This window comes from Lynx canadensis, chromosome B1 (genome assembly GCF_007474595.2).
Source record: "Lynx canadensis isolate LIC74 chromosome B1, mLynCan4.pri.v2, whole genome shotgun sequence".
Classification (NCBI taxonomy): Eukaryota; Metazoa; Chordata; class Mammalia; order Carnivora; family Felidae; genus Lynx; species Lynx canadensis.
Genome location: NC_044306.2, coordinates 150,695,707 through 150,716,217, shown reverse-complemented (window position 1 = coordinate 150,716,217; position 20,511 = coordinate 150,695,707). Strand labels below are relative to the sequence as shown.

Below are 20,511 nucleotides of genomic sequence, written 5' to 3'. Positions count from 1 at the left end.
CTGGGTGGCTCAGTCGGTTAAGTGTCCAACTTTGGCTCAGGTCATGATCTCACCGTTTGTGAGTTCGAGCCCCGCATTGGGTTCTGTGCTGACAGCTCAGAGCCTGGAGCCTGCTTCGGATTCTGTGTCTCCTCTCTCTGCCCCTTCCCAACTTGTGCTATGTCTCTCAAAAAATAAAATAAATGTAAAAAAAAAAAAAATTTTAAAGTAAGTTTCCACCAAACTAATTTGGATTTGAAGCATGAAAGTACTCAAACTCTTAAAATATAAATTAAAAAAAATATAAAGTTGAGCTGAATTGAATTATCTGTTCACACAGAATTATACTTACTGAAATATCTCTGACAGTAAGGATAATGAGGATCACGCATGGATGAAAGTGTGTTGTCCAAAATTGTCTTTCTCAACCATGTTCTATAATACTCAAAACAATTTCACTTTTCATACCAATGCATCACTTAAAGTTCGCAGGTGTGTGTGCGTGTGTGCATGGTGTATGTGGTGTGTGTGTGTGTGGGGGGGGTGTATGTTGCCTGTGTGTGTGGTATATATGTGCTTACTGTATGGTGTGTGTGTGTTTTGTGGGTCTGGTGTGTGTGATACATGTGGTGTCTGTGTGAAGTTTGCAACTTCTTGTTCATTGATCACAAAAGAGTGGAAATATGGAAGAAAACATTTATGTGCATGATGTTTTAATTATAAAATCAATTTTTAACTAGAAATGTTAAAGTCAATAGTTTATTGAGTACAGATTGGTTATAGATTTTTGTCATACAAACGTAATTACCGTTTACTCTGTACCTTGCTATGGACCTTGTTCTTTTCATACATTATTTCATTTAATCTCAGTATATGTAAACTTTAATGACATAAGTAATAAAAAAATCAGTAGGGATAAATACTTTAACACAAAAAAATCTTGGCTTAGCACGGGGGCTAGATTTGAAAAAATATTGATCCTCCTATAACACACTGTATTTCTCCCTCTTTTGAAATATCATCACATTTCATTATTGGTTTACTGTTTTACTATCTTTTCTGCTAGATGGTGGACTCCAGGAAAGTGGAATAGTTTACTGGCCTGTTTTATTCACCATGGTATCCACATCTATCACCATTTCTAGCAATATTGAGTAGTTAATACATACTGGTTGAGTAAATAAAAGATTAAGTAACTAAATCTATGTTAATAATATTTAACTATTGCCCTTTGCCTCTGCTGCTTTCTTTTTCTGCTTCCTCCTACCTCACGTTTCTTCAGATTCAGCCCTATTTGGGATCTATCTTCTTATTCTCTATGCGTCCTTCTTAGATACCCCTTATAGAACTGAATTTCTCTAGGATAAGATTTTGAAGGCAAATTGTTTTTGCAGTATACTTTTTAATAAGAATCAAATATCATTTTGTGCTGGGAACTGCCCAAGTTTCTATTATAGAGCATCACCATAATTATTTCCTTTAGAAAAAAATCTGCTGAGAGTAATCACACTACAGTAATTAAGATGATTTTCCTATTAAGTTGTACCAGGTATAACTTATGCATTATGCCACTGATAACATGTCTTTTGGATGTTATGATGACATAGCCATGTTTACTTTGCAAATTCATAAATTTTAGTTTTTGGGAATGTACCAGATGACTGAAGCAAAAAAGGCACAACCACAGCTGTGAAAATTCAGATAAAAGTGTCAGTTACAACAGTATTTCACACACCAATGTACACACACACACACACACACACAACACAAGCCCAGTTATGTTGTGTGGAATAGGGGATTTGAATATGAAACAGAACGGCTGAACTTTAGCGAGTCTCTTGGCTACCATTTAACGAGGTATACTTTGCAATATTATAGAAATCAGGTGTTTGGTATGGTGTTATAGTGGCCCAGCAGGAGCAATTTGCCAATGCTTATACTGGGTAAAATAAAGTAGTTGTTCTTTCATTCTTAATTTCATGGTACAAATTTAGAACATTGGGAGATACCAAAAGACCTCATCTGTAAATTAGGGATACTAAAAGTATAATAAAAGTATTACCTCATAGGGTGAGTGTGAATAGTAACTGAGCTAATGTATGTAAACTGCTTAGAACAGTGTCTGGCACATAGTGCATGTCACTCTGCTTTGAATATTGCTGTTTGAAACCTGTTTGCCCACAATTAACATTGAGTCTAAGGAATACATACTGTGGGGATCTTGATGAAGGACCTGTGTCAGGGTGAAGATGATTTTTGCATTGCAGATTAACATGATGAGAAGAGGGATGATGAAGAGGCAGCTGAAGGTGAAAAAGTTATAAAAGGCCTGATGCCACCATTGTGGAAAACTGCAGTGTGTGACACATTGAGAGAAACCATCCGTCTGCCCAGAGCTGTCTGCTAAGTGGATCATCCGGAAGATGTATAACTGTATGAGAAAAGAAAACAATTAAAAGATGGTGTTACTTTCTTTCAAACAGTATTTGCATGTTTTCTTGAAAGCTTTTTCCTTCTGTATTCTCCAGGTCTTCTAACACGTTGTTGCCCAAAGCAATGACTAAGCTCCTTGATGTAATCCTTTTGTCACCTCAGTGAGAAGCTGTAAAGTGTATCTTCACTTAAAATATGTTTGGGTAATGTGAATGGATCTATAGGATTTTGGATTTTTTGGAAACTATTTGAACCTAGCAGAATGATCAGCAACCAGGGATTTAAACATTGTTGTATTTCAATTTCAGTTGCAATTATGCTGAGTAAACCTTTTGGAAGTGATTTTGTCCATCATAACTGTAGCAGCTAAAGCTGTATCTAGCAGTTAGAATGTGCTCCCCAAATACATACTTAAATTTTATTTTTTGAAACAGAAAACCCCATTCAAATGGTCAAAGACATGAATAGACCATTTACAAAAGATGTAACAGTGGCCCTTAAACACGTGAAAAGATGTTCAACCTCACTTGTGTGAAGAAAAATGCCTATTAAGGCTACAGTGACATGGCATTTTTCACTATAAGGATTGGCAAAAATTAAAAATAACATACTTTCATGGGCAAGTTGTAAGAAAATATAGACTCTCCCACATTGCTAGTAGGAATGCAAATTGGCACAACCACTAGGGAGAAGAATTTAGCAATAGCTAGCATAACTATATCTGAATTTACCTTTGACCCAGCAATCTGAATCCAGGATTTTACCCTGAAGATACACTCCCACCTCTGTTATATGAAAATACATAGGCAGAAAGTTATTCATTGATGCTTTGTTTGTAATTGAAAAAACATTAAAAATAACATAAATACCAATTCATGGAACAGTAGTTGAATAAACTGTGGTGGACCACACAACAGAGTGCTATACAGCTGCAAAAAAAGAGTAAGGAAAATCTCTGTATATTTATGTGCATGTGTGTGTGTGTGTGTATTTATTTTCTAGCTCTGTCTTCTGGGAGCCTAGGAAAAATGATATCCCAGTAGCAATAAGCACATCCAGCACTCGAGTACCCAGATCTTGTTTTCTAAATACCATTCTCTACCAAAAGGAACCAGACAGAGTTTATTGGAGAGGTGAGTGAGCCCAAGGCTGACAAGCAAACTGCAATATGTGCTTGGAACAGTTTGTGCCAAAAAGCCAAGAAGTACTAAAAGAATAATGGAGCATGTCAAAAAGAGCTCTGGAGCCAGCTTGAAAGTACTCCCATTGGTCAAATCTGGGACAGTTTAAGCATTGAAAACAAAACCAAAAATAAGTAAACCAAAAAAAACCCAAAACAACAACAACAAAAACCCTGATAAAAGGAATGATTAACAATAAAATGAAGAATCCATGAATTCTTGCTGATAGTAATTACAAAAGACTGACTACAAATAAATGGGGAGGGGAAAAAAGCTCTTTGTTACTGTAGAAAGCCAAATAATAAATGTATAAGGAATAATGAAAGTAGTGATTACCAAATGGTAATAATAAGTGATTCAGGCAAGCATCATCAATGGATGGTAAAAACATGGATGAAATTTGAAGAAAGCAGGGTATTAACATCATCTTGAAGTATTTACCTGCAAGACAGCTTTTCTTATAAAGAGTAAAATTAATAACTTTACAGTAGATAACCAAATAATTAAATTAACATAGCCAATAATGGGACCAACTGACAACATCTGCTTCCTTATATAATGCATTGACAGGTACTAACCATCACTTCTTTGCTATCTTGGATTATAACCTTGGATTCTTTTTTGTTAAAAGGAACATTTTTGGGACAGTTGCTCAGGTATGAATAAGTTATATAGATTAGAATAGTATTTTTTCAGTGTTAATTTCCTGATTTACCCACATACTGTGGGTATGTGCCAGAAAAAACAAAACAAAACAAAACAAAAAAACAACACTGAAGTATCAAAAGGGACATCATATCTGAATTTACTTTTAAACAATTTAGAAAAAATTTATAGGAAACAAAGCAAATAAGTAATGTAGTAAAATGTTAATATTTGGGGAAACTGAGGGAAAGATATTCCAGAAAACTGTATGATACTTGCAACCTTTCTCTAAGTGTGAAATTATTTTGTTGTTGTTTTTAAAACACAAATGAATCAACCATTTAAGAAACGTTGCAAAGATGACAGAGTAGTAGGGGGACCCTATGCTTGCCTCATTCCTTGAACACAGCCAGATAAATATAAAATCATTCTGAACACGCAAGTAATTGGTCTGAGGACTGAGAGACAATCTGCACATCTAGAGGGAGAAAAATGGCCACATAGTGGAAGATAGAAACTGTGGAGAGTTGTTGGGGCAGAAATGAATTGTAGGTGTTGTAGAGGGGAGGGAGCCCTGATCACAGAGACAGGGGAGAGAGAGAAAGCAGCATACAGGGGATTGCACAAGAAAAACACTTCCCCAAAAGCATTCACTGGGAAAATGAAAGGAGCTGATTATTGTAAGTTTTTACAAGCAGCAGAACTCAAAGTCTGAAGTTTTAGAAGTCTGCACCATTGCTGGAATCATGCCTGGCAGGCTTAGCGATGCTCCTGTGGGGAAGGAGGACAGAGGCCCAGGAGCAGACAGTGTGCTCTGAGGATCCTTTGGGTTGCACTGAAAAAGACATTTCCCCTTATTGGAGTGTATTTGGGAGAGGTGGCACTGCCTCTCGGAGGACAAAAGAAATGGTGGCACCATTGAGAGGTCCCATTAATTAGCATAGCAGCAGAGGCACCTGCTGAGGACAGCTAACCTGGAAGTCAGTTTTTGGCTGTGTTTTATCATAAACTCTGAGCCCTTGCATGGTTGTGTGACTTCTTTTCTGGGACAAACTGGCACCAACCACAGTGCAGTGAGAACTTTCCCTAAAAGATCAGTGCATGTCCCTAAAATTTGGAGTTTGGAAACCCAGCCACATGCCTGAGCTGAAACACAGGAGCACTGAACCAGATAGCTCAGACACAGACAAGGTGAAGGCAGGGTTCTGATGGAAGCCTGGAACACAAGAGTAGAGATTGTTCACACTTAATGTGAGGGCTTGCTGAAAAGAGATATGTGTGAACTCCCCTTTCCTGGGACAAGAAAGTGAGGTGGCACCATTTTCACCCACCCATCAGCACAGACAGATTTCAGTGAGCAACACAGCACTCCCAGTGGAGGCTGAAGCTGCTTACATCAAGCTCTGCCCCACTGTGCCCTGCAGGTGCACCTCTACTACGGCAAGTCAGCCTGAGAACCAGTGCAGCAGGCCCCTCCCCCAGAAGACCAGCACAAGCCCCTCACCCTCCATATGCACCAAGTCTACTGACCATAGAGTGATGCAAGGCTTTAGCTCTAGGGGGAACAGGATCTTGGCTTTTCTAACAAGCAGACCAAAACCAACTGGTTAAAACTTGCCACATCAGGATAAGGTCCAAACACTCCCCACTGCAGGTAAGAAGAAACTCTGCAGAGGACTGATCTGAGGGGAAAAAGCAGCCAAGACACTACAGCAGGGTGCACACAGCATACACCAAAAAAACTTCCTGAAGTGCCAGGCCCTGGACAGTATATAACCTCTTCTTAATATAGCCATTATATTCAGAAGCAGGAAACGTAACGGTCTTTCCTAACAATAGAAGACAGAGATCTAGGCAAATGCTAAGATGGGAAAGTTCATCCCAAAAGAAAGAACAAGAAGAGGTCGCCCCAGGGATCTAACCAAAACAGATGTAAGTAATATGCCTGAACTAGAATTTAAAACAACAATCATAAGGATACTACCTCAGCTTGAGAAAAGTATAGAAGACACTAGGGATTCCCTTATTGCAGAGATGAAAGAATTAAAACCAGTCAAGCTAAAATAAAAAATGTTTTAACTGAGATGCAAAACTGATCAGTGTAATGACAACAAGGATGGAAGAGGCTAAGGAAAGAATAAGTGATATAGAAGATGAAATTAGGGAAAATAATGAAGTTGAAAAGAAGTAGGAGAGAAAAATATTGGATCATGAATGTAGACTTAGGGAACTCAGTGACTCCATAAAGCATAATAATATTTGTATCATAGGAGTCCTAGAAGAAGGAGGGGAAAAAGGGCAGAGGGTTTATTTGAGTAAATTATAGCTGAAAACTTCCCTAATCTGGGGAAGGAAACAGACATTGAAATCCAGAAGGCATAGAGAACCCCCATCAAAATCAACAAAAGGAGGCCAACAGTAAAACATAGTAGTAAACTTTGCAAAATACACAGATAAGGAAATAATCCTGAAAGTAGGAAGGGAAAAAAATCATTAACCTACAAGGGAAGACAAATAAGTTTTGCAGCAGATCTCTCCACAGAAACTTGGCAGGCCAGAGGGAGTGGCATGATATAGTCAATGTGCCAAATGGGAAAAATATTCAGCCATCAATGCATTATCCAACAAGACTGTCATTCAGAATAGGAAGAATGATAAAGAATTTCCTAGATAAACAAAAACTAAGAGTTTGTGATCACTAAACCAACCCTGCGAGAAATATTAAAGGGGACTCTTTGAGTGGGAAAGAAAGACCAATAACACCAAACATTAGAAGGAACAGAGAAAATCTCCAGAAACAATGACTTTACAGGTAATACAATGGCACTAAATTCATATCTATCAATAATCACTCTGAATGTAAAAATGACTAATGCCCCAATCAAAAGACATATGGTAACAGAATGGATAAAAAAATAAGACCCATTGCTGTGCTGCCTACAAGAGGCTCATTTTAGACCTAAAAACACCTGCAGGTTGAAATTGACAGGATGGAGAACAATTTATCATGCTAATGGACATCAAAAGAAAGCCAGAGTAGCCATACTTATATCAGACAAACTAGATTTTAAACCAAAGATTGTAACAAGTGATGAAGAAGGACACTAAATCATAAGTAAAGGATCTATTCAACCAGAAGATCTAAAAATAATATCTAAGAATATATCTAATAAGATCCAAATATTTATACTCCCAATTTGGGAGAACCCAAAGATATAAATCAATTAATAACAAACATAAAGAAATTCATTGATAATAATACAGTAATAGGAAGGGACTTTAAACACCCCGTTTACAGCAATGGACAGATCATCTAAGCAGATCAACAAGGAAAAAATGGCTTTGATGACACACTAGACCAGATGGACTTAACAGATATATTCAGAACATTTCATCCTAACACAGCAGAATATTCACCTTTTTGAGTTCACATGGAACATTGTACAGAATACATCACATACTGGGTCACAAATCAGGCCTTAACAAGTACAAAAAGACTGAGCTCATACCATGCATATTTGAAGACCACAATGCTATGAAACTTGAAGTCAGCCACAAGAAAAAATCTGGAAAGACCACAAATACATGGAGATTAAAGAATATCCTACTAAAGAACAAATGGGTTAACTAAGAAATGAAAGAAGAAATAAAACAAATATATGGAGAAAAATGATAATGAAAATATGACAGTTCAAAATCTTTGGGATGTAGCAAAGGTAGTCAAAAGAGAGAAGTGTATACCAATACAGGCCTACCTTAAGAAGCAAGAAAAGTTTCAAATACACAAGCTAACCTTACACCTAAAGGAGCTAGAAAAGGAACTGCAAATAAAGTCTAAAGCCAAAAAAGGAAGGGAAATAATAAAGCTTAGAGCAGAAATAAATGATGTGGAAACAAAAACAGCAGAAGAGATCAATGAAACTAAGAGCTGGTTCTTTGAATAAATTAATAAAATTGATACATCTCCAGCCAGACTTACCAAAAAGAAAAGAGAAAGGACCCAAATAAATAAAATCACAAATGAAAGAGAAGAGATCACAACCAACACCATAGAAATGAAACAATTATAAGAGAATATTAGGAAAAATTTTATGTCAACGAACTGGGCAATCTGGAAGAAGTGGATAAATTCCTGGAAACATACAAACTACTAAAACAAACAGGAAGGAATAAAAAAAACTGAACAGACTTGTAACTAGTTAAGAAATTAAATCAGTAATCAAAAATCTCCCAACAAATGAAAATCCAGGGCCAGATGGCTTCCCAGGGGAATTCTACCAAACATTTAAAGAAGAGTTAATATCTATTCTTCTCAAACTGTTCCCCCCACCAAAAAAAATAGAAATAGAAAGAAACTTCCAAACTCATTCTATAAGGCAAGTATTACCTTGATTCTAAAACCAGACAAAGACCCCACCAAAGGCCAATATCTCTGATGAACATAGATGCAAAAATTCTCAACAAGATACTCATAAATCAAATCCAACAGTACATGAAGGGAATTATTCTCCATGATCAAGAGGGATTCATTTCTGGGCTGCAGGTGTGGTTTAATATTTGCACATCAATGTGATGCACCACACTAATAAAAGACAAGAACCATATGATCCTCTCAATAGATGCAGAAAAAGCATTTAACAAAATACAACATTATTCATAAAAACCCTCAACAAAGTAGGGATAGAGGAACATACCTCAACATAATAAAGGCCATGTATGAAAAACCCATAGCTAATATCATCCTCAATGGGAAAAAACAGCGCTTTTCCTCTACAGTCATTAACAAGACAAGGATGTCCACTCTCACCAATGTTATTTACCATAGTAATGGTAGTCTTGCCTCATCAATCAGACAACAAAAAGAAATAAAAAACATTCAAATTGGCAAGGAAGAAACCAACCTTTCACTATTCATAGACAACATGCTACTCTATGTAGAAAAACTGAAAAACTCCACCGAAAATTACTAGAACTGATATGTGAATTTAGCAAAGTTGTAGAATAGAAAATCAACATACAGAAATCTGTTGCATTTCTATATATCAATAATGAAGCAGGAGAAAGAGAAATCAAAGAATTGATCTAATTTATAATTGAACCAAAAACCATAAGATAGATAGGAATAAACCTAGCCAACGAAGTAAAATATCTGCACACTGAAAGTTATGGAATACTTCTGGAAGAAATTGAAGATAACACAAAGAAATGGAAAAATATTTCATGCTCATGGATTGGAAGAACAAATATTATTAAAAAGTCTATACTACCCCAAGGAATCTACAGATTTAATGCAACTCCTATCAAAATACCACCAGCATTTTTCACAGAACTAGAACAAACGATCGTAAAATTTGTATGGAACAACAAAAGACCCCAAATAGCCAAAGAAATCTTGAAAAGGCAAAGCAAAGCTGGAAGTATTACAATTTCAGATGTCCAGTTATATTACAAAGCTGCAATCACCAGATAGTATGGTATTGGCACACAGACACATAGATCAATGGAACAGAACAGAAAACCCAGAAATGGACCCACAACTATATGGTCAACCAATCTTTAACAAAGCAGGGAAGAATATCCAATGGAAAAAAGACAGTGTCTTCAACAAATGATGGTGGGAAAACTGGACAGCAGTATACAGAACAATGAAACCAGACGACTTTTTATACCAAACAGAAAAATAAATTCAAAATGGATGAAAGACCTAAATGTGAGACAGGAAGCCAAATCCTACAGGAGAACATAGGTAGCAACCTCTTTGACATCAGCTGTAGCAACTTCTTACTAGACATGTCACTGGAGGCAAGGGAAACAAAAGCAAAAATAAACCATTGGGATTTAATCAAGATAAAAAGCTTCTGCACAGCGAAAGGAACAGTCAACAAAACTTAAAGGCAGCCTACAGAATAGGAGAAGATATTTGCAAATGACATATCTGATAAAGGGTTAGTATCCAAAATTTATAAAGTATTTATGAAACTCAACACCCAAAACCAAATAGTCCAGTTAAGAAACAGGCAGAACCATGAACAGACATTTTCCCAAAGATATACAGATGGCTAACATCCACATGAAAAGATGCTGAACGTCACTCATCATCAAGGCAATACAAATCAAAATCACAATGAGATACCACCTCACACCTGTCAGAATGGTTAATGTTAGCAACTCAGGAAACAGATACTGGCAAGGAAGCAGAGAAAGGGGAACCCCCTTGCCCCATTTGTGGGAATGCAAACTGGTGCAGCCACTGTAGAAAACAGCATTGAGGTTCCTAAAAAGTTAAAAATAGGAGTATTTACAAGCCAGCAATTACACTGGTGTTTATCCAAAGGATACAAAAATACTGATTGAGGGGGCATATCACCCAAGGTTTATAGCAGCATTATCAATAATAACCAAACTATGGTGGTGCCTGGCTGAGTCAGTTGATTTTGGCTCATGTCACGACCCAGGGTTGTGGGATTGAGTCCTGCATCAGGCTGCATGCTGAGTGTAGAGCCTGCTTAAGATTTTGTCTCTCTCTCTCTCCCCCTCTGCCCCTCTTCCCTGACTATGCTCTCCCTGAAACAAGTAAAATAAAGTAACATAACATAACATAACATAACATAACATAACATAACATAACATAACATAAAAATAAAATAAAATAAAACAACAACAAAAACCAATAGCCAAACTATGGAAAGAATCCAAATGTCCATCAATCGATGAATGTATAAAGAAGAGGTGGTGTATATATATATATATATATATATATATATATATATATATAATGGAATATTATTCAGTCATCAAAAAGAATGAAATCTTGCCATTTGCAACGACATATATGGAGCTGGAGTGTATTATGCTAAGTGAAATAAGTCAGTCAAAGACAAATCCCATATGATTTCACTCACATGTGGAATTTAAGAAACAAAACAGGTAAAGATAGGGAAAGGGAAAAAAAGAGAGGAAGGGAAACCATAAGAGAACAGACTGAGGGTTGATGGTGAAAGGTGGGTGGGGAATGGGTTAGATGGGTGATGGATATTAAGGAGGGCACTTGTTGGGATGAGCATGGGGTGTAAGTCATGAATTACTAAATTGTACACCTGAAACCAATTTACCATATGTTAACTATCTAGAATTTAAATAAAAATTTGAAATAAGAAAGAATAAAGAAATGTTGCCAAGTACTTTTCAAAAACACATACTAATGAATATACACTGAAATTTTCCCCATTTATCAAGTGAACTTCTTACCTAGTCATTTCCAAGCTTCTCCACTGAGAAACTTCATTTTACCATGACACATTATTAAAATGAAAATATAAGAGTGACCAAGCATTTTAAAACTAATAGCAAATAAATTCAAACAAAAACGTTACAGGATTTTTAAAATTTTAAGCAATTGAGGGACAGTATTTATTTTTTAAAGTCTTTAATTGAATTAGTAAATCCAATTAACTTAATTAATTCCACGGGCCCAGGATTTGTTTCCTTTTTGGGGTGATGGAGTGGTAGTGGAATATGCTTTTAAAAAAAACACAACAACCCTATATTTCCTTTCTTTGCTTGTAGAGTAATTTAATATAATATAAATATAATAAACTCTAAATAAAATATAAGTAAAATAATATAAAATATAATGTTCTATCTTTTATTTGTAATTAAAATGTTGATTTTCAGTTTCAGATCTTTTTTCAAGGGCAAAATAGTATTGTTAAATTAATCCACTAGAGGGTGCACAATGATCATATCATCAAATTTAAAGCTCAGAAACTCAAACATGTATTCAGCTAGTTCTATTTTATAATCCAGATCTTTTTCCGTATCACAAAGTAACCATTTAAGTTTTCCATACTTCTTTGCAGACTGACTTTAAATTTAAAGTTCAGTTCTGAATTTGACCCAACAGATGTTGTGAGTCTTTGGAAGAGTTACTTTACAAAGAACTTGAGAATCTAGTATTTCTTTAAAACCTTAGATACTTCCCTCCACAACTTCCTGATCATACTTGGACCCAGATGATCCAAGTTTGACTTTCTTCTCTGCACTAGGCCACATTTTCACTTTAATATTTCATCTTTTTAAGTTAATATGATAAAACTTTCAATAAAATGGCTTTTTTTTTTCCTGGTGCAAAAAGATGACTTATTAAAGCACTAGGACAGGCCCTCTGGGTGGAAGAGGTGCCTGGACCCTGAGGAGAGACTGATTATGTACTTGGGAGTTGGGGAAGGTAAAGTCAAAGGAGTGTGTTTCCAAAGGGATTTTCTTTCTTTTTTTTTTAAATATGAAATTTATTGTCAAATTGGTTTCCATACAACACCCAGTGCTCATCCCAGCAGGTGCCCTCCTCAATATCCATCACCCACCCTTCCCTCCCTACCACCAGCCATCAACCCTCAGTTTGTTCTCAGTTTTTAAGAGTCTCTTATGTTTTGGCTCCCTCCCTCTCAAAAGAGATTTTCATATGCTAAAGAAAACTCACAGGACGCTGGAGGCCTAGCTATCCTCCAGCTAAGGTTGTTTTTCCCTCTAGCAAAGCATTAACTTAAAGACAGTAAGGAGTTCCTGGAGAAAAGGTATATTGTGCCTGCCTCACGTATTTGTCACTGGGCTGCAAGTTATTAAGGAAATTTAATCTGACTTTGAAATAGAGAACTATGATTTGAGCTGATAGTTATCATCTTCGTTTAATAAATGCTTATTTTTAAAGCAACTCCTTGTTCAAAAACTAGGTGCTCTCTGTCATAAAAGATGAACCAGATATATCCTGTTATCAGAGAATTTAAAATTTGGTAGGGGAGATAATAGCATGGTTGTGACACCTGTCGTACGTACTAGGTAGACTGTGATAAGTGCTAAAAGAGTGATATGGTAAAGTGTTATGGTAACTGAAAATCTTACTTTCCCATAAATTGTTTTAGCCTAGGTTCAGTTTATTTTGTGCTCCAAGGTCATGTTCATTTGAATGATTAGTATAGGGATCTACTTTAGTTCGTGGGTTGTTGGTTTTTTTTGTTTTTTTTTTTTTTTGTCTTTGGATTATATTTCCTTAATTTCTTTGTTTCTCCTTTCTCATACCTGACCTCAGTTCTCATCAGTATTTGCTTTACTTTGCCATAAACGAGAGAAGTATGTTTTCCTTCTTTACAGTCATTTGCATATGCTTCTTAGAGTATTATTTTTAACCCTCACCTTATCCCAGCCTAATTACGTTGTTGTCTAATCTTTTCCGGAGGTAATTATCTTTATTACTATTTTTAAATGTTTATTTATTTTGAGAGAAAGAGAGCATGAGCAAGCAGAGGAGGTGCAGAGAGAGGGAGAGAGGGAGAGAGTCCTAAGTAGGCTTCACTCTGTCAGCAAAGAGCACAACACGGGGCTCGAACCTGGGAACAGTGAGATCATGACCTGAGCCGAAAGGAAGTGTCAGACGCTTAACCAACTGAGCCACCTGGGAAGCCCCAAGAGGTAATTATTTTTAGATAATGTACTTCATTCAGTTTCCTCATCTATAAAACAGAGATGTTAATAGTATTTACCTCTAGGGGCTGTCAAGACAATTAAATGATTTAATACTTGCCAAGCATTTCTAATAATGCCTGGCACAGAGCACTATATGAGTTATAAACATTATTATGAAAAAAATTTCAGGGCACACAACTTATAAATGTGTATTCATATGTTTATTTATTTATATATTTGTAAATGTATACCATGTATTATTTCCTTATAGCTCTTAAGCATCTATTCTCAACTTAAGACTTTCCTGCCATATCCTTCTCCAGCATCCTACAGGAAAAAAGGAAATAGACAACATTGCATGGTGTGATATAGTGTAGTATTTAAAAGTTCTGGGTATGGAGTTAACTGGATATACTGACACCCACACTTACTAGACAGTAATCTTGGGCATTGTATATAACATTCTTAACCTTAGTTTCTTTATGAATGAAAAAAAAGATAATTGTATCCAATATAGAGAGTTGTTGGGAGCCTTACAGGAAATAATGCATGCAAAAGGATTTAGCATATTTCCCGGCACATATTTATGTCTTCAATAACTAACATTTATCATCATCATCATTATTGTTGTTATTTATGTATTTAGTATGCTACTGCTATGTTCCAGTATAGTTCTTTGGCATATTGTACACGTGTGACAAGTGTTTATTGAATTTAAGCTCCTTGTCAAGTTCAGAAACACATTCCATTCCTGTCAAGTGCATGTATATATATATATTATATATATATATAATATATATATACACATACATATATATACATATATATACACATACATAAATATACATTTATATAATTTTATATAAATTTATATATAAAATTTTATATTTATATTTATATATAAATTTATATTATATATATATATATAAAATATATATATATTTAATGTTCGTTTATTTTTGAGAGAGCACAGACAGGGAGGGACAGAGAAAGGGCCGGGAAGGAGGATCCTTAGCAGGTTCTGCGCTGACAACAGTGAGTCCGATGTGAGGCCCGAACTCATGAACTGCAAGATCATGACCTGAGCTGAAGTTGGATGCTCAACTGACTGAGCCACCCAGGCACCCCCAGCCATGTATCTTTACACCAAAGACCAAAAGGATGTCTCATATATCATGCCTTCCGACCTGGGTTAATGTTAGAATTTAAAAGCTGTCCGAACGTATGCTCCATATTAACATGGATAAGCTAGTGGTATGAACTTCTGCAAATAATCCGCTACTGTGTAACTCTTGTGGTGGTAAATGACTGTCATTGGAAAGCATGTGATTTTTGATTAGATACGGACACATCTAATTCAGGAAATGTTTTATCCTCAACATGCACTTACGAACCTAACCACACATAGTCTTAAAGCAGATTGCCTTTCAGGTCATGTTTGTTCCTTCTCTTCCTTTCCCTTCCTTTCCTTTTTTTTTTTTTCTCCCTCTTCCTTCCCTCCTTGCATCCCTCCTTGCCTGCCTTCTTCCTTCCTACCTTCCTCCTCCCTTCCTTCCTTCCTTTCTTATTTGACTGTTACAAATAATACCTTTAAGACTAGAACTATTATGCATCAGCATATATAGCTTTCAGAACAAGCAGGATAGCCTGGTGACTAGGGAGTAGATTGGCTAAACTTACTTATCAGTCAGAATGAATGTTATAATTCTGAGAAATTGGAAATAATCTTTATGTAAGCCAATTCTCTTTGCTGTCTCTTAAAGGATCATTTAATTTTCATACTCGTATTTCCCTATTATTTTATCTCCTGACTTCAAAAACTCTTTATGAACAAAGGAATGAAAGCAGGAGGAGAGGAAGGAATGAACATTATCAGAGTGTTTAAAAATTAAGTCTTGTACTAGATGATTTTATGTATCTTTATAATTTATTCTTCACAATTATGCTTTTAAACTTAGTTACAGTAATTTACTCAGAACCACAGAGATGGTAAGAGACAGCATTGAGATTTGAAACCAACTTTGTTAAAATCCAATATTCATGCCATTTCTACTATTCTATTGTCTTCCAAGCTTTGTTTCAGGGAAATCTAAGGTCTTTAGAGACCATGAGCAGGGCTAGTAAATGGTCAAGCAGAAGATTGGCTTCCCTTACCTCTCTTTAGCAAGAACAGCTCCACTTGTATGTTTCATTGGGGCTCCAGATAGAATTTTGCTTTTTTTTTTTTTAAGTTTACTTATTTCTTTTTAGAGAGAGAGAGAGAACAAGCGTGAGAGGGAGAGGGGCAGAGAGGGAGGGACAGAGAATCCCAAGGAGGCTCTGTGCTGTCAGCACCACGCTCAATGTGGGGCTCAATCTCACGAACAGTGAGGTCATGACCTGAGCCTAAATCAAGAGTTGGATGCTCAACCCACTGAGCCACCAGGCACCCTTAGAATTTTGCTTTTTTTAAAAAAGTTCCATTACTAGGAAAAAGTTTGAAAATTGAGCTATGCTATGCTAGAACTTCTGAAAATATATCCCCAGACCATCACAGAATTTCTCAAGCAATAGACAATCAATATATAAACCGGAGGATGATGATTAAATTCATCCTTTCAATGTAAATTAGCCGTTACAGGATGTACCTTTGTCAGTGAGCTTATCCACAGAGCATGGTGAAGCTTACTATGTGCCACAGTCTAGAAGTAAAAAGCCCTTTCAGTCTTTCATCTTCCCCATTAAACATGTGTAACATTAGTCATGGGATTAAAACCTCTTTTATTCAGAGAGACAGCAGAGAGAGAGAGCTATAATAAAAAGAAAAACCGGACTTAATACAAAGACATGAGTCCAACAGGTCAAGTGACATTGAGAAAGTCAATGAATCCCTTTAAACCAGTTGTTTTTGCACTGCAGATTGTACCCATCAGTCAGTGGCAATCAACAGTAAATAATGAAACAGTAAATAACGAAATGGAGGGGCGCTCAGTCAGTTGAGTGGTTGACTGTATTTGGGCTCAGGTCATGATCTTAAACAGTTTGTGGGATTGAGCCCCGCATGGGGCTCTGTGCTGACAGTGCGAAGTCTGCTTGGGATTATCTCTCTCCCTCTCTCTTTCTGCCCCTTCCCGACTCATGTTCTCTCTCTCAAAATAAGTAAACTTAAAAAAAAAAAATGAAGTGGAATGGTGTTGAATATTTTATGAAAAATTTTCCCAGTTATAAGTGTGTGAGGAACAGACAAAGTCCCAATGTAGTATGCATTTCTTACTGCCAGAAAGGTGTGCACGCCATTGCTTTCAAAGATTCTCTTTGTATGTTCTCTGATACGCGGGGTGGTGGTAGTAACATGGCTGTTATGTGCTGCACAGAGTGAGGTTTTTCAGGAAGCTTCGGCAAAGTGCTTTACAAATATAATCTGCTGCTGAAAGTAAGGATGAATTATGTGTTTTACCAAATAAAAGAATGCCATCATTTTCTGTGACCCATATTCACATAAATCTCTCAGGAAGAGTGATGTATTTGAGGTCAGGCTATTACATGAAAATCCTAAACAATTCAAACTTAATTTCATAATTTCTTTTTACTATATCAAGGCAGATAAGTATTTGGCACTATCTTTCTATTATTGCTGTGACATACTTAGATGAAGATAATTGAATTAATAAATCAATATTTTTATTATACCCCCTGGGACAGTGCTTAGAGAAGGTTGAAATTGTTAATTTGCATTTCAGTTATTATCACAATTTGACTTATTTCTACTTCTTCAGACTTTCATCAGTATCCTAACTTACCAACTACTTTCCAAACGGCTATACTTCTCCAAAGACCTTATACTGATATCATCATGTCTTAAAGCAAATGTTTTCAGCTCTTTTCACAGTTTGCCTTCCCTCCCCCTTCAAACAGAGAAACAAATAGGCAGACACTTCTGTTCTCAACCTACCTGCCTATTTCAATGGTTTCACTGTTAAAACTCCTTGGCTAAAAATATTAGAGCTTTAGTTTATACCGTTCTCTTTATCTCCTTAAATCCAATTTGTTGCCAAACTTTGTTTTTTGTTTGAAATGTCCCTCTTAAAATCAATGCTCTCTGAGACCACCCTAGCCACCAACCTAATCATTTCATTGCCAGAAAATTCAGAAAAGGTTTCTCTGTTTCTTGCAATTATTTGGGTCTATGAAAATTTTCCTAAAATATTTTTGTTAAAAAAATCATTTTATTTCTTGCATAGGACTCACAAAGGATATGTGGCTCCCACATTAATTTCAGAATTTCCCCTGGTTATCAATGTCTTCTATAATATAGGTCCATTATTCCTTTCATTCATTCATTTAAATGAATGAAGCCAATTTGTTTTTAAAGGAAAAAGTGAAGGATTTATTTGATCTGCAGAGAAATTAGATCATCTGAACATTTAAAGTTTCTACTTCTGCTAGTTGTCCTATTATGTACAGTGAATGTTAATGAAGTTGAACACAACAGAGTCTCCACCGTTTAAGAGTGTATTCCTTAATGACAAAGACGAGCAAATGCATGATCATGATGTTTTATGACAAATAGTACACGAGAAGTGGAAGACAAGGGAGCAACCACCAAATCTGATATCCTGCTGGTGCCACCTCTCAATCTTTCACTTCAGCCAGATAAGTGTGCCATGAAAATTAATCACACATTTCAACCTTTCCTGAAAAATATATGTGATCCTTGACTTTTTTTTCTATCCAAATACCATTCATCTGAAAAAACTCAGCTTATCCTACTTTTTTCTTAAATCATTCCTTTACCATTTCAACTCTTACTCATTTCTCCTTCTTACACTGGTACTAGGTTTTATAAATGTTTAGTATATGGTTGTATTAGTTTTATAAAAGTATTGTCTCCACAACTGAATTACATTTTCTTGGGGGGGTGGTTTCTTTGAAACCATCAGTATCATGCTCAGTGTGAAGAACCTAACTTGTTTATCTTTCCTAAGAAAAAGAATAAATAGGCAACACTCTTACTTTAAAGAAACAAAATGGAAAACTTAAACCATAGCCTTAGCTAAATAGTCTCATTTCAAGAGACGTATTTACTATACCCATTCTTGTATATTCAGTCACCGTGAGAATCGTCATATGCCTTTATCCAGGAACATCAAAGTACTTTAGTTTTTCCCATTCCTCCTGCCATAAAACACACCCCAACTAAATTGATCTAATATCCATGAAATATTAGTTAAGTGAGGAATTGGTGGTGAAAATTTGGTGGCCCAACTTTTTAGTGTTTTAACTGTATTTAATGAGTTTTGCATGGCAGGATTTTTTGTTGTTGTTTTATGTTTCTTCTTTTTGTTTTTTAAAGCACCTGGCCCATTTAGAATGTCTACATAAATTCCATTTGTAGTGGCAGATTTTGGGAACATCCTGGTTAACCTTGATGCCACTTCTTGACACATCCTTGTACCCTGGGTTCATCATCATACGATACATTTACAAGCATAGAGACAATTTACTCATCTGTTATTAGGGAATCTTTGCTATTTGTAAGACCGTGTCCTTTTCTTCAGAGATATGACTGCTGAAAAAAAGGCAAATTCTACAGGCCAATTAACCAGGTTGCCTCAGATGAGGACAATCTGGAACAATATCTACCTGTACCTGATTTTGCTAACAGCCTGTTATGGTCTAAACTTTTTCCAGAAAAGCTCAAGTCAATCTCAGAGAAATATTCAGATTTCAGAAGTCCAGGGTTTCCCACTTTTCCTCTTTATTCAGTCCCACCCAGCTGCAAACACCAGAACAATGTACTAGCTGACAATAGTTCTAAGTTGCGACAGAAACAGATTAGTTTCCACTCAAGAAATCCCAAATAAGACGAATTATAAATACTTTCTACCTATGCAAATTCCATAGTTCCTAAATATTCTCTCCATTTACCGTATCAACCAGAGCAAAAGAAGAATTAGAGGAAAGAATAAGATGGGGATGAGGTCCAATTGGACAATAGCCACATTTTTTGAGGAGCATTTACTATGTACTAGAGATTATGCTAGACACTTTAATACATTGTTCTTCTTATCTTTACAAAAGTTGCATAATATAGGCATTACCTCCATTTTATAAATGAAGGAACTGAAACCCAGAGAAGCTAAAAAGTTGCCCAAGGTAACAGCCAGGATTAAACTTTGCTCTTGAATTTCCAGAATCCAAGCTCTCGAAGACAATACAATACTGCCTTTGACATACAATAATACAATACAATACTCAAGATTAGATAGGACATCTGTGATTGCCACATCCAAACAAGTTCATGATAATGGTTTACCTGTGGTCCAGCAAGGATACTACTGAGGAGCCATGCCAAGCCAATCATGGACTGTCCGAGCTTGCCATTGCTTTTCACAGCTAGAGGCCTCGTGATGGCCAGGGAGCGGTCTAGGCTGATCACTACCATCATGAAAGCTGGGGCATACATGGAGAAAAGCTTCAGATAGCTGAGAACTTTGCAGAGGAGCTCTCCAGCATACCACTGAACTGTAATATTCCACATCCCATCTAGTGGCATGACAAGCAGAGTCTCCAACAGGTTGGCTAAGGTCAGATGTTTTAAAAGCATCTTCATTCTCGAAAGCTTTTTTCCTTTCTCTTTCTTCTGAGTCCACTTCTGAAGTTTCAACAAGAAAGAAGCATTAAAAGTTGTAGAGAGTAGAAAAAGGAAGAAAGTAACCGTCACTCGGATCTTTCCAGATAATGTCAGTGTGGGGAGGTTGCCCTGCATCAGTGGGATGCTGTTGTTTATGGCTGAGCAGTGATTCTGATTCTGTTCAGGAGGGGCACTTGCCAT

At 36.3% G+C, this 20,511-nt stretch overlaps 1 protein-coding gene and 1 long non-coding RNA gene across 3 annotated transcripts in view; one reads left to right on the top strand and one right to left on the bottom strand.

Annotated features, from left to right (window-relative positions):
• LOC115512589 overlaps window positions 1-6,426 on the top strand; it is a 23,056-nt gene extending 16,630 nt beyond the window's left edge. Inside the window, exon 2 of the long non-coding RNA XR_003968429.2 lies at window positions 2,247-6,426. This is a non-coding gene — a long non-coding RNA (uncharacterized LOC115512589). The remainder of the gene's footprint in view (window positions 1-2,246) is intronic.
• The window catches only part of GNRHR (gonadotropin releasing hormone receptor), a 21,008-nt gene extending 497 nt beyond the window's left edge, over window positions 1-20,511 (bottom strand). The window contains exons 1-2 of one of the 2 annotated variants that reach the window (XM_030313761.1): window positions 19,993-20,511; window positions 2,191-2,410 (exon numbers count right to left, since the gene is read on the bottom strand). In XM_030313761.1, coding sequence (XP_030169621.1) covers window positions 2,191-2,410; window positions 19,993-20,511 — 739 coding nt within the window. The remainder of the gene's footprint in view (window positions 1-2,190; window positions 2,411-19,992) is intronic. The other variant, XM_030313762.1, reaches the window with a different exon arrangement.